This window comes from Balaenoptera musculus, chromosome 9, assembly GCF_009873245.2.
Source record: "Balaenoptera musculus isolate JJ_BM4_2016_0621 chromosome 9, mBalMus1.pri.v3, whole genome shotgun sequence".
Classification (NCBI taxonomy): domain Eukaryota; kingdom Metazoa; phylum Chordata; class Mammalia; order Artiodactyla; family Balaenopteridae; genus Balaenoptera; species Balaenoptera musculus.
Genome location: NC_045793.1, coordinates 43,638,015 through 43,652,873, shown reverse-complemented (window position 1 = coordinate 43,652,873; position 14,859 = coordinate 43,638,015). Strand labels below are relative to the sequence as shown.

At 39.8% G+C, this 14,859-nt stretch overlaps 1 protein-coding gene across 3 annotated transcripts in view; it reads left to right on the top strand.

The window, feature by feature from the left end:
* The window catches only part of NPSR1 (neuropeptide S receptor 1), a 141,051-nt gene that overhangs the window by 85,040 nt on the left and 41,152 nt on the right, over positions 1–14,859 (top strand). For 2 of the 3 annotated variants that reach the window (XM_036863889.1, XM_036863888.1), the window contains exon 3: positions 14,168–14,271. The exons of the other annotated variant lie outside the window; for it this stretch is intronic. In XM_036863889.1, coding sequence (XP_036719784.1) covers positions 14,168–14,271 — 104 coding nt within the window. The remainder of the gene's footprint in view (positions 1–14,167; positions 14,272–14,859) is intronic. 3 annotated transcript variants of the gene reach the window in all.

The following is a 14,859-nucleotide window of genomic DNA, read 5'->3' as shown; positions in this document are numbered from 1 at the left end:
CCATTAGACAGGGCTGGGCGTCCGGGGAGCCGGTCAGAAGTGAGGAGGAGGAGCTGAAATACAGCAGCTCCAAACGCCCGCTCAGCCCAGCCCAACAGCATAGATTGTTCTTTTCCCCCTTCATGTCCTAGTTAATCAGATCCTTTTGAACATGAAAGAGAGTGAGATTGGATTTTGGCTAAGGTGAAAGAAAGGAATCTGTCCCATCTGATACCTTCAAACCTCTCCAACGTAAGCCAGCAGGAAGCACTTCAGTGCAACCTGCGTGGCAATTTAATAATTCCCCAAGAATGCCAGAAGATTTGGTAAAGTCACAAGCAATCTGGATCCACCAGCACTTGGGCATAATGAAAAGAGCAGAGTCTTAAGTTCTAGAGCAGAGGTCAGCCAGCTTTTTCTGTTAAGGGCCAGATATTAAACATTTTAGGCTTTGGGGGTCATATGGTCTCTGTCTCAACCAACCACCTCTGCCTTTGTAGCACAAAAGCAGTCACGGACAATATGTGACTGAACGGGCATGGCTGTGTTCCAATAGAACTTTACCTGTGGATACTGAAATTTGAATTTCATATAATTTTCATGTGCCACAGAAAATTTTTCTTCTCTTGATTTTTTCAAAAATTAAAACATTTTTAAAGATTCTTCATCTGAGATAGATGTAAGTCTTTATATTTTATCTTTTTGATTAGAGAATCCTTGATATGAAATTACTGAGTAGAAAAAAGTGTTTTCAAAATTCTTGAAAAAAAAAAAGACTCTTAGTCTGACAACTATACAAAAACAGGTGGCAGAGTCTAGAGATCTGGGTTTGAAGCCTGGTTCTACCATTTATTTTTTCTGTGGCTTTCAAAACATTACTTAAATTCTCCTAGCTTCCTTTCTCTCTGGGGAAATGAGCAGAGCAGGTACCATGCATTCAGGTCCTCCTTTGTGGTTAGCACTGAGACATGTGCTTTACTTAATTTAATCCTCATAATGACCACAAGAAGCAGAACTTATATTACTGCCTTTCTATGGACAGTTAACAGTGTTTGTTAGAAAGAGATTATGTACATAATTTTGTCTACCTTGGCCTTCATTGTTTTTTGAGGTTCATCCTCATCATATGCAGAAGTCTCTATGTTGGTTCAATGATAGTGTTCCTGCTTCTTCTAAGATTCTGTGATTTTTTTTTGAGTATCTGTAGTTGTACTGCACTTTAGAGTGAATCGTTTCATCTGGTTAGAAATATTCTATTCAATTAGAAGTACATAAAAGTCCAATTTATACTCCAAATTTCACTGAACCAAAGTTGAATGCACACCCTGAGTGGTCACTAATTCTATTTATGTGCAAAGTAGAGTTTGGCTCAGATATGTTCATACAAAACACTGCATTAAATAAGAGAATGTCTGTGAATTGCCTAGCACAATGCCTGGCACAAGGATAGTCTGCCAATATTTGTCCCCATCCTGCTTAAAGACAAGGATCAGACTCAGAGAGCTATTTCTTGGGAAAGGCATCACCTGGAAAGATGAGGCCAAGGCACTTCTTTACTTCCAGGCTCATCTTGTATTCTTCCCAGCCCCAGGCCTGAAATCAGCCAACTCCAAGGAGCCACGTAGACCAGGATACATTTGAGTGAAAGGGCTACAGGAACTGTGAATGTTCTAGGGACATCAGCTTATATTCTCAATCTAAGCCCAAATATCCTTTCATACTTCAGTGATTCTCAACTAGAAGCAGTCCTTGGGTATTTAGAAACGGTGGGGCATTTGGAGTTATCACAGAGTCCAAGGATGTGAAATTTCCTATAATGCGCAGAGCGGTCTAGCCTAACAAAGCATGGCCCCTCAAACAGCATCCCTGCTAACAAATAGCTATCCAATCCCTGAGCCACTCATCACAGCTCGTCTATCTTGAGTTCTGCTCCCTCAAGTATTGGCTTGGTTCTATTCGCCTTGTCAGGCACTCAGTTAACTTAATCACCACCCTCTTCTTAGTGGATGCCCAATGTATTAACTACCATGCCTTATAGCAGATAAAACAGCCAGTCTTTACTGTTGATCTAGTTTAATCAGAGCCTCAACCACTTATTTATCAATTCTTTTCAGAAAACTATCTTCCAGAAATTGGTTATGAGCTCAGAACTTACCTTACAATGAAGCCCCTTTCATTTCCAGTCCATGCAGCATTCCATCTAGTCATTCAGCCCTACTCATCGCATCACCCCCCATCAGAGGTACTCAGGGTTTACACCAAGCATTTTACCAAGCAGTTTACATGCATTATCTCATTTAACCTTCACAATAGCCCTATAAATCACGTACTCTTATTATCATATTTTTACAAAGAACCTGATGTTCAGCACGGTTAGTGACATGCCTGAGATGGCACAGCTATTATGTGGCAGAACCAGCATTCAAATCCCTACAGTCAGGCTCCAGGATCCACGCTGCATCCACTGCCTATAACATGTAAGACGTACCCAATAAAATGAAAAATGCAAAATAAAATACGAGAGTCATGGAAAATATTAAACCATAACTACAGAGACAACAACATCAAAAACAAATTTAAGCTTTGAGGTACTACAAAGTTACTGCGACTGAGCATATTTCATCCTGTGCTTCCTAGTAGCCAAAACTAAGGGTAAAAACTCCTCAGATATGATTCCTTCCAGCCTTGAGGGAAATGCACCATAAGATGTTTCCTGAGCATGAACACTGATTCTGTGCAGCCTTATATACAGGACTTGGATAAGACTTCAGTAGAATGTTCTCAACAACATCTTTACAGTAAGTGAATCAGTGATTCTCACAGACCTTCAATAGGATCTGAAAGCATGAAGCCTGTTGGAGGACAGAGGGAATGAAAAGTGCCCATTGAACTGAGAAGGCATCTTGAGACCAAAAAAACGAGGCAGGAAGCTCCATATACTCAATGGATCAGTTAATTATAGCATAACCTACTCACAGGATGGGATCAGGTTCAGGCAGACAACGATCCAGAAGCATTCGCAGCTGTAGTCCACACTGACGAGGGGCCACTGAGACAATTTTATAGTTAATCTAGGGTATGGGGTAGGTGCTTGGAAACAGGACATGCATTCCTAACTTAAGATTTATGGATGGGTAACTAGTCTCATGGGCGTCAGGAATATATCAGCGAAGGTTTTCATTGTTTGGGGATTAACAGAGCATAGAGGCTACCCGGTCCTCTATGATTATTAAACAATATATATTAACTACAAAGCCCTTGATGACAGAGAAGTGCACAGTACAGTCCTGGGTAGGGTCAGTGAAATAGGATATATGCTAAGATCTTAGATTATGCAAAAGGGCAGCCATAAAGACCATCCCAAGACAATGAATGATCTTGTGTCCCTTCCTGCCTTACTTCCTGTTGCAAGTTGGATTCTTTGGGAAACAGATGTTAGAATAGAATTAGGCATGCAAAGGTTTTGGGGGAAGTAACACCTATGAAAAGAAAAGGAAAGAAACAGGAATGGTCAGGAGGACCCATCAGAGCATGATGGCAACCTACCAGATTCTGCCAGCTCATTAAAGGATTCCCATGTTGCATAGAAATGACTAGACCCTTCTACCTGCACCTCAGGCACTGGCAGAGCTTGGATTAAGAATAACATGATCTCAAGCTGAGGCAAACCTTGAGAATCTAACAGCTGGAGGATGCCAGTGAACCACACTCCTTGCAGCTCGACAGCAATTTCTTTCCTGAAGAGGGATCTGAGCAGTGTATCTCCATGTCTGTCTCATGTCCCTATGTACAAATTTATACCTGGTTTCAGCAGGATGAGATGAGAACCAAATATTTCTTGTTACTATTGACCACTTCCGTCCCAACCTACTACAACTCAGCTGTCCTTGGGCAAGAGTGCAAAGGGAAAAAAAAAAAGACATTCAAAGAACTGTCTCTTGGATAACTGCAAATGGAACTCCCCACCCCTACACTTAGATTTCTAAACATCCCAGGTCATTGATGTCAATTCTTCTTACTAGGAAAACACAATCTCATTAAAAGAGGAAACAAGTTGTCCATTTCTTACATTTATACTGAGTCAATTTGAGTCCCGTGTTGTGCAATGATGACTGAGTACGACCCTGCCTCAAGAAATTTCCCCTTAAAGTGAAGAGGAGAAATAGCAGTGACTCAGTGCCTTATCTTCCCTCATCTCAAGCAAACATTTTCTCTTGCTGAACCTGATGTTTGCACGTACCAGTGTAAGACTTCTTCACCACTCAGCAATGATCAGTGACCCAGGCTGGCCAGTTGGCCTCATTCAATGAGATTCTTGGCTTTTGAGCACAACAGAAGCAAAGGGAATAGGTTTTAGGAGGACTTGGGTTTCTTTAATTAGACACATGATTTTTATTTGTTTGGTGGACCAATGGAGAAAGGAAGACATTAGTGGCATTTTATGACTTGTTAAGACTAATTGAAAAATCTCAGGAACAAAAGCTTTCTGTGAAGAGTGCTCTAATGAGAATGGATGTGATGATTATTTACCTAATTGAGCAGTAATGACTGAGGTGCAGGCCACTTTCCCGGGATTAATAAAGAGCTGGGGAGTTGACAGTTTAGGCCATTAAGCTCAGCTAGTACTTAACCTTGGCGAAGGGCACAGTGCCAGAATCATATTAGTATTGTAAAATGAGCCCAAAACTTAGAGACACAAGAACTTACTTTTTTGAGAAATAATTTTAATTGGCAGTTAAGCACCTGACATCAGTTTGGGCAATGCAAGTTCTATCATTAAAAATCTTTCACATAATGTCTTGAAATCTTGTTTCATTTAGAGTGCTCTCAGCATATGGTTGTTAAAAAAGAAAAGTGGGAGAGAGTGGGATCCTTAGTAATATCAAAAATAGTTTCTTGTGCAACTGCAAGCAAATAAACTATTATCACCTCCCCTGCTTTAAAAACAAAACAAACAACACTAAAGACATTGAATTGAGCTAGAAGCATCATAAACCCTGGAGATTCACAGTTGAAATTGTTACCCAGAGTGTCCCTACAGTAAAACCAGAGCACCTCTCATCCGTAACCCATAGTTGGAGCTAAAAGGATCTTACATTATCAGAAATGTTGATGTTATAAAAATTGTGTTTGTATTCAATAGCCCCTTATCCAGTGCAACAAATGTTCATGTACTACTCACCTACCAAGAAAAAGAGTTACTCAGCTTGCTAGGTGTTCATTGTTCCAATAGTTCTGCTCTGCATGGGAAAGTTCAAACATCAACTCAGAGCAAGTAGAAATCTAAGAAATGGAGCTTCAACTTGCTCTCTATGCAGAGTGAATCCTACCCTGGTGGCCTTGCATTTTCAAGACGTTTGCAAATCTGTTTTATAAGCCAACATTTCCTTCTTTATCTAGCAAGCACTGAGTATCTGGCAAGACACTATAAAAAGGGATGAGACTATAAACATGAGTAAGGCACAGCCACTGTGGTCTTGCAACCTAGCAGAGATCTTAGAATCGAGAGAGCTCTTTTAGAAATCTGCTGAGGGATCAAAATTTCCAATCATGTTCCTCCTTCCAGCATCTGGATTCTGTAATCATTATCTTAATCTACATTGAAGGAGATCGTTAATGTGGCTCAGTCTGCTCTGTGGCACCACCTCTGCTGCAGCCAGCCAATCAAGCAACAGCAGTAATAATGTAGTCATTCACTGAGTGGAAAGTTACCAAGCTCTTACCACTAAATAAGACAATGTTAGGGTCTGGAGACGTGAAGGTGAATAAAAAAATCTGTATCCTCCCACAGTATAATGGAATTAGAAAGAAATTTTTAAAATGTTAATGTGTTACAGGTACTTGGATAGTAGGGTAGGGAGAAGCCCAGAAGAGGGAATCAGCCAATCTCAGTAGTCTTCAGGAAGAAGAAAAGAAAAGGCATCATAAAGGAGGTAACATTGAACTAAACCTAAAAAAAGTTAGGAGATATCCTTCAGGTAGAGATGCATAAAGAACCTCCTAAGTCAAGGGACCAACATAAAGAAAGGGGCTGGCAGAGGGAACAGCTGGGGATGGTCAAGGGAGTAGGGGCTTCCCAGTAGAAGCTCTCTCAGCTACATCTTAAGTGCCTCACTGGATTAACGAACACTTCCACTCTTTCTGCAAACTAGCAGAAAACACCCTGACTAACTAGCATCCATGACAAGACGGATGGACCCTAATGAGCCTGTCCATTTCTGCTTCCACCTCTTGGGTTATTTGAGTCACAGATGTTTGTTCCCAGTCAGTTTATGCCAGTTGTACTCATTACTGAAATTATATAATTAACATAAACAACATTGAAAAGTTGTTGTTTCTGTGAAAATTAAGTTGGATACTTTGAAAAGACTTGACTTTTTTATTTTTACTGAGTCACTAAAAGAAGTTGCAATAGAATTAAGCCCAGAGAATGGAAATATAAAAGAATGAAGGAGGATTATAAAAAATCCCTACAATGAGATTCTGTTTCAAATTGCTTTGCTGATATCTCAAGTTCTCATTCTAATCTAAAGAAACCAGAACTGGAAATCATAAAAAATGCATTATGAAAAAAAAAAAGCATTATGGAGGTATTTTATGCATACAAAAAAAGATGAGGCATAAAATCAAATAAAAGTCTTGGCCCTGTGTTAAAGAAAAGACAAATAAATGTCCGTGAATGTTTTACGTTAAGATATTTTAAGATGAGTTTGTGGGTGTGCTTCCTTTCTTTAACCAATGTTTTGACCAACTAACTGGATGTCACTATTAATGTGCTGGTTGAAAGGGTTTCTCTTGAAGTATGAATTTAGGATAGGATGAGAGAAGATCACACTGAAGAGAAAGGCAGGAAGGATCCAAAAGTCACAACAGGGCATTTGGAGTTTATTCTGTAGACCAGGAGTTGGCAAACTACAGCCCACAGGCCGATTTCAGCCCAAAGCCCATTTTTATAAATAAAGTTTTATTGGGACACAGCCATGCCCATTCAGTTAGAGGGGTGCGCATGGCTGCTTCCACACTACAATGGCAGAATTGAGGAGTTGTTACAGAGATGGTGTGCAGGTATACAGGCAGGTTTAGGCCATGCCTGCAGGAAAGGCATGAAATGCTGCCCTCCTGCCAGTCACTTCTCTCAATAAAAACCCTAGGCCACTGTGGGACCAAATTCTATTGCCCCCAGAGCACAGCGAAGGGCACAGAAACATTAAAAAACCCTCAGTCTTTGGGATGGAGGTAAAAAGCAGCTGGTCCAGGATACTATACCAATGCCATTAGAAGTCTCCTACCACTAGGGGAAGAGATTGAAACTCTCTCCCACACACGACCCACCACAGAACAAGGCAGGAGTTTGATTGCCATGGGAGGGAGGAATTGGAACACTGAAAATGTCCCAGCCCCAAGGCCCAGGTGTACAGGTCTATGTGAGACTGAGGCTGAGCCAGGACAAAACAGAGCATTACAACCACCAGCTTAGCAAGCATTGCGTGGTAAATAGTAACAGTGCTACAGGAATAGAGATGCATCTGAAAGCCAGGAGTGCAGCATTAAAACCCTCCAGCAACCCCAGCTCCCACCATAACAGAGCATCCAAAGAGGAATTTGAAGCCTGTACAGGGTGAGGATGACCACAGCAACAATGTCATTAACCATTAGGGAAATGCACATTGAAGCCATAATGAGAGGCCATTACATACATTGTCAAATGACTGAAAGAAAACATAAAGACAATACCAAGTGCTGATAAGGATGCAGAAGCACTGAATCATACTTTTTCGGTGAGCATCACTGTGGTGCAGCAACTCCGGAAAACTGTTCAGCAGTTTCTTATGAAAGGCCATACTTACCTACCCTATGGCCCAACAGTCTACTCCTGAGCTTTTACCCTGAGGACATGAAAACTTATGTTCACACAAAATCTTAGGAAGCCTGGAAGCAACCCAAACAGAGTGAGCTTATCCTCCCGTATTTGCAGGAGGCACCACCATCTACCACGGCCGCACAAGCCAGGACCTTAACATTGGATTGGCCCGAAAGTTCGTTTGGGTTTTTCCGTAAGATGTCACAAAAAACCTGAACGAAATTTTTGGCCAACTCAATACGTTGTCAACTTCTCCCTCTACCTCACCTTTAAAACATCTAATAGTCACCAAATCCTTCTTATTTTACCTTATAAAACATATGTCAATTTTGCATCTTTCTCTATATTTTTATTCCAATTTGACATATACTAGGTACCAGTGATCTTTCTTTTTTTTTTTTTTAACATCTTTATTGGAGTATAATTGCTTTACAATGGTGTGTCAGTTTCTGCTTTATAACAAAGTGAATCATTTATACATATACATATATCCCCATATCTCTTCCCTCTTGGGTCTCCCTCCCTCCCACCCTCCCTATCCCAACTCTCTAGGTGGTCACAAAGCACAGAGCTGATCTCCCTGTGCTCTGCAGCTGCTTCCCACTAGCTATCTATTTTACATTTGGTAGTGTATATATGTCCATGCCACTCTCTCACTTTGTCCCAGCTTACCCTTCCCCCTCCCCATATCCTCAAGGCCATTCTCTAGTAGGTCTGCGTCTTTATTCCCATCTTGCCCCTGGGTTCTTCATGACCTTTTTTTTTTTCTCTTAGATTCCATACATATATGTTAGCATACGGTATCTGTTTTTCTCTTTCTGACTTACTTCACTCTGTATGACAGACTCTAGGTCCATCCACCTCACTACAAATAACTCAATTTTGTTCTTTTAATGGCTGAGTAATATTCCATTGTGTATATGTGCCACATCTTCTTTATCCATTCATCTGTTGATGGACACTTAGGTTGCTTCCATGTCCTGGCTATTGTAAATAGAGCTGCAATGAACATTGTGGTACATGACTCTTTTTGAATTATGGTTTTCTCAGGGTATACGCCCAATAGTGGGATTGCTGGGTCGTATGGTAGTTCTATTTTTAGTTTTGTAAGGAATCTCCATAACGTTCTCCATAGTGGCTGTATCAATTTACATTCCCACCAACAGTGCAAGAGGGTTCCCTTTTCTCCACACCTTCTCCAGCATTTATTGTTTGTAGATTTCTTGATGATGGCCATTCTGACTGGTGTGAGGTGATACCTCATTGTAGTTTTGGTTTGCATTTCTCTAATGATTAATGATGTTGAGCATTCTTTCACGTGTTTGTTGGCAATCTGTGCATCTTCTTTGGAGAAATGTCTATTTAGGTCTTCTGCCCATTTTTGGACTGGGTTGTTTGTTTTTTTGATATTGAGCTGCATGAGCTGCTTGTAAATTTTGGAGATTAATCCTTTGTCAGTTGCTTCATTTGCAAATATTTTCTCCCATTCTGAGGGTTGTCTTTTCGTCTTGTTTATGGTTTCCCTTGCTGTGCAAAAACTTTTAAGTTTCATTAGGTCCCATTTGTTTATTTTTCTTTTTATTTCCATTTCTCTAGGAGGTGGGTCAAAAAGGATTTTGCTGTGATTTATGTCATAGAGTGCTCTGCCTATGTTTTCCTCTAAGACTTTTATAGTGTCTGGACTTACATTTAGGTCTTTAATCCATTTTGAGTTTATTTTTGCGTACGGTGTTAGGGAGCGTTCTAACTTCATTCTTTTACATGTAGCTGTCCAGTTTTCCCAGCACCACTTATTGAAGAGGCTGTCTTTTCTCCACTGTATATTCTTGCCTCCTTTATCAAAGATAAGGTGACCATATGTGCGTGGGTTTATCACTGGGCTTTCTATCCCGTTCCATTGATCTATATTTCTGTTTTCGTGCCAGTACCATACTGTCTTGATTACTGTAGCTTTGTCGTATAGTCTGAAGTCAGGGAGCCTGATTCCTCCAGCTCCATCTTTCTTTCTCAAGATTGCTTTGGCTATTCGGGGTCTTTTGTGTTTCCATACAAATTGTGAGATTTTTTGTTCTAGTTCTGTGAAAAATGCCAGTGGTAGTTTGATAGGGATTGCATTGAATCTGTAGATTGCTTTGGGTAGTATAGTCATTTTCACAGTGTTGATTCTTTCAATCCAAGAACATGGTATATCTCTCCATCTATTTGTATCATCTTTAATTTCTTTCATCAGTGTCTTATAATTTTCTGCATACAGGTCTTTTGTCTCCTTAGGTAGGTTTGTTCCTAGATATTTTATTCTTTTTGTTGCAGTGGTAAATGGGAGTGTTTTCTTTTTTTTTTTTAATTTAATTTATTTATTTATTTATTTTTGGCTGCGTTGGGTCTTCGTTTCTGTGTGAGGGCTTTCGCTAGTTGCGGCAAGTGGGGGCCACTCTTCATCGCGGTGTGCGGGCCTCTCACTATCATGGCCTCTCTTGTTGCGGAGCACAGGCTCCAGTCGCACAGGCTCAGTAATTGTGGCTCACAGGCCTAGTTGCTCTGCGGCATGTGGGATCTTCCCAGACCAGGGCTCAAACCCGTGTCCCCTGCATGGGCAGGCAGATTCTCAACCACTGCGCCACCAAGGAAGCCCTGGGTGTGTTTTCTTAATTTCACTTTCAGATTTTTCACCATTAGTGTAAGGAATGCAAGAGATTTCTGTGTATTACTTTTGTATCTTTCTACTTTACCAAATTCATTGATTAGCTCTAGTAGTTTTCTGGTAGCATCTTTAGGATTCTCTATGTATAGTATCATGTCATCTGCAAACAGTGACAGCTTTACTTCCTCTTTTCCGATTTGTATTCCTTTTATTTCTTTTTCTTCTCTGATTGCTGTGGCTAAAACTTCCAAAACTATGTTGAATAATAGTGGTGAGAGTGGGCAACTTTGTCTTGTTCCTGATCTTAGTGGAAATGGTTTCAGTTTTTCACCATTGAGGACGATGTTGGCTGTGGGTTTGTCATATATGGCCTTTATCATGTTGAGGTAAGTTCCCTCTATGCTTACTTTCTGGAGGGTTTTTATCGTAAATGGGTGTTGAATTTTGTCGAAAGCTTTCCCTGCATCTGTTGAGATGATCATATGGTTTTTCTCCTTCAATTTGTTAATATGGTGCATCACATTGATTGATTTGCGTATATTGAAGAATCCTTGCATTCCTGGGATAAACCCCACTTGATAATGGTGTATGATCCTTTTAATGTGCTGTTGGATTCTGTTTGCCAGTATTTTGTTGAGGATTTTTGCATCTATGTTCATCAGTGATATTGGCCTGTAGTTTTCTTTCTTTGTGACATTTTTGTCTGGTTTTGGTATCAGGGTGATGGTGGCCTCATAGAATGAGTTTGGGAGTGTCCTCCCTCTGCTATATTTTGGAAGAGTTTGAGAAGGATCGGTGTTAGCTCTTCTCTAAATGTTTGATAGAATTCGCCTGTGAAGCCATCTGGTCCTGGGCTTTTGTTTGTTGGAAGATTTTTAATCACAGTTTCAATTTCAGTGCTTGTGATTGATCTGTTCATATTTTCTACTTCTTCCTGGTTCAGGCTCGGAAGCTTGTGCATTTCTAAGAATTTGTCCATTTCTTCCAGGTTGTCCATTTTATTGGCATAGAGTTGCTTGTAGTAATCTCTCATGATCCTTTGTATTTCTGCAATGTCAGTTGTTACTTCTCATTTTTCATTTCTAATTCTATCGATCTGTGTCTTCTCCCTTTTTTTCTTGATAAGCCTGGCTAATGGTTTATCAATTTTGTTTATCTTCTCAAAGCACCAGCTTTTAGTTTTGTTGATCTTTGCTATAGTTTCCTTCATTTCTTTTTCATTTATTTCTGATCTGATCTTTATGATTTCTTTCCTTCTGCTAACTTTGGGGTTTGTTTGTTCTTCTTCCTCTAATTGCTTTAGTGTAAGGTTAGGTTGTTTATTTGAGATGTTTCTTGTTTCTTAAGGTAGGATTGTATTGGTATAAACTTCCCTCTTAGAACTGCTTTTGCTGCATCCCATAGGTTTTGGATCGTCGTGTTTTCATTGTTATGATCTCTTTCTTGAACTTCTGCACAGTTCCCTAACAAATCTAAATGGTTATTCCAGTACTGGACCTACCATACTGATCTCCCCCTCCCTCCCCGCCACAACCACTACAGTAATTAAATAAATCTATTTAAAACATATCTGAGTACAGAAACATTTAATTGTTCCCTCAGTATATGAAAAAACAAAAGCTCCTTTAATTGGCACATAAGACCCTAAAATCCCTGGATTCTTGTCTCTCAATGCCCATTTCTTGCCACTTTCAAGTACCTATTTTATGCTTCAACAAATTGTTGTTGTTTCATATGCACAAGCCATTTAATTTCTCATCTCACTTTGTCTCACCCCTATAACTTTGTTCATGCTGTCATCTATGCCAGAATCAATGTCCTTCCCTCCCTTTTCCCCTGACCTATCCTTACTGACCCTTCAGGGTTCAGCCCAGGTGTCATCTTATTTTGATTTCTCCCCACACCACCCATATTCAGGCTCGGATTGGGAACCCACAAGAACCTGTCAAAGGAACACTAAAGCCTGCCAGGAGCTGGTTTTGGCTTTTCTAAGTGTAACAGTTTCCTAAAATCGTTCACAGAAGAAATTTTAAAAAGCAAGAGTAATACATGGAAGTGATTAAGCCTTTAAAGTGTACCCTTTGTTCCTAAGGTCCTGTTAATTACCATTTAGGAAAGGCTTATTTGCAATGTCTTCAATTACTTAGGCAACTAAATAGCTTTTACCAATCAGATTGAGCAGCATTTGCTTAATAACAAATAACAAATGCAGTGGCACAGTCTATTGATAGTCTCCTCCTGGAGATGGGCTTATTTAAGCTTGAGCTCCAGGGGGAAAGTTTTTTTACTGGAGTACATTGTAATTGTTCATAGAGCCACTTAGATCTAGAGAAACATAAGCTTGGGTTTTTTTTCCTCATTATTTTTAAATTAAGGAATAAATAAACCAAAAGAGCATATCCAAGTAACTCCAATGTCCATTCCACTCATTCAATGAGTCCACATCTGCCATGAAAAGCTCCGTAAAATTCCTATTTGATCAAATCACAAGCCCACAACTCTGAAGACCCTGCTCTCATCTGACCTTCTCAGTTAGAACTTCTCTGACTACCCAGAACTGCCATGAGATTTCTCTCCTCCAATTTTTCTGACAATTTTCTGGTAGTTCCCGTGTGCTTGCCAATGCTTCTAATTGTTGTCACTTATAGAGAAACAAAAAGGAAGAGACAGGCAGAACACTGGTGTTCAATATAAAAATGCCAGCTAGGGACTTGGCAAGAGGCAGGCAACACCAGATCGTGGAAGGCTTTGATGCTAAACTAGGGGCTCAGACTTCACCCTATTAATGGTGAAGATCCAGAAAGGGGAGATTTACCCTCCTGCCTCTCAGGTCCTTGACAAAGTGTTATAACTCATCTCCCAAGAAAGTGACCCTAAGTCAGTGAATCAGTCTTAAATTCCAGTCCTATTCATCAATCAGCAGAGAATCCCTGAAGCACTGTTTTGAGAAAGATTCTGGATCACATAATCAATTAAAGATATTTGTCATGGGGGTGGGGGGAGAAGGAACTTCTAGACATATAGCATATTTTACCATAGCTTCTGGAGACATCCGTACAACTTATATAGTCTGTAACTATAGAAATGAGTACAAAATCTCTAACCTTGGTCTCATATCTTGGCCTCAATTCCTCTGTAGTTTAACCAACTAAGTCAATGAAATTGATAAATCATGCACTTGACTTTTTCCAAAGGTGGATTTGAAAGGGGAAAGAAGAAGAAAGCAGAGGAACCTGGGGAAGGGGGCCATACCTGGATATAGGGAGGTAACGAGAGGTCCAAGTTGTAAAATGATGGGTGCAGAAAGGGAAATTTTGAGGGGCTTCATGAGAATAAATATTTTCCTTTTCTCAATTTTGTCCTTTATTGATCCTCACACAGTCCTTGTTTTAGTACAGGTCTAAACACCTTTAAAACTCCTCTTCTCTGACTTAAAAGGTCAACTCTGTGATTAATATAATTCCTCTTCAGTCATTACAAAACTCCTTCCTGAGTAGCTACATCTGAGTGGTGACAGGCTCTAGTAATAAAGTCAAGTAACTCCTGCCTTGTCTTACATTCCCTCAATGGCCACCTAACAAATCAGAAAAAAAAAAAAAAAAAATCTCCCCAGGAATTCATTTCTACTGTAGCATAGCTGCAAATTTGAAAGAGACTGAAATCAACCACTTGTGTGTTTTTGTTAGACTCTTTCACAGGACTGGTTAACATCTTGACAGATATCATTTGGAGATTCACTGGAGACTTCATGGCACCTGATCTGGTTTGCCGAGTAGTCCGCTATTTGCAGGTATGTAGCACCTTCCAAATGTGATGAGACAAACTGACACCAAAATGAGCTCTTGGACTCTTCATAAGGAAGATAATATAAAACCCTGCACTCTGATGCAACAAACTGCTCACTTCTTTCTATTTGAAACGAGAAGCAAAATTTCTAAGATTTTTTTCATGGTTCTTTTTTTTTTTTTTTTTTGGTTGTTAAAAATAATACCTATATAAAGAAAATACAAATAAGAAACAATAAGAACATAAACATTCATATTTCAAGCATTAGGTAAAATTTCTGGGTTACTATTCCTTTTGACGTATTCTGGCTGTCTTAGTCCATTCAGGCTGCTATAACAAAAATACCACAGAGTAGGTGGCTTATAAAAAATAAACATTTATTTCTCACAGTTCTGGCAGCTGGAAATCCAAGTTCAGTGTGCCAGCATGGTCAGGTGAGGGCTGCCTTCCAGATTGCAGATTTCTCATTATTTCCTCATACACCATGACCAAGTGGGGTTTATTCCAGGTATGCAAGGCCAGTTCAACATTCAAAATTCAATTGATGTAATTCATAACAACAAAAGGTAAGAAAAGATTATATGATCATATC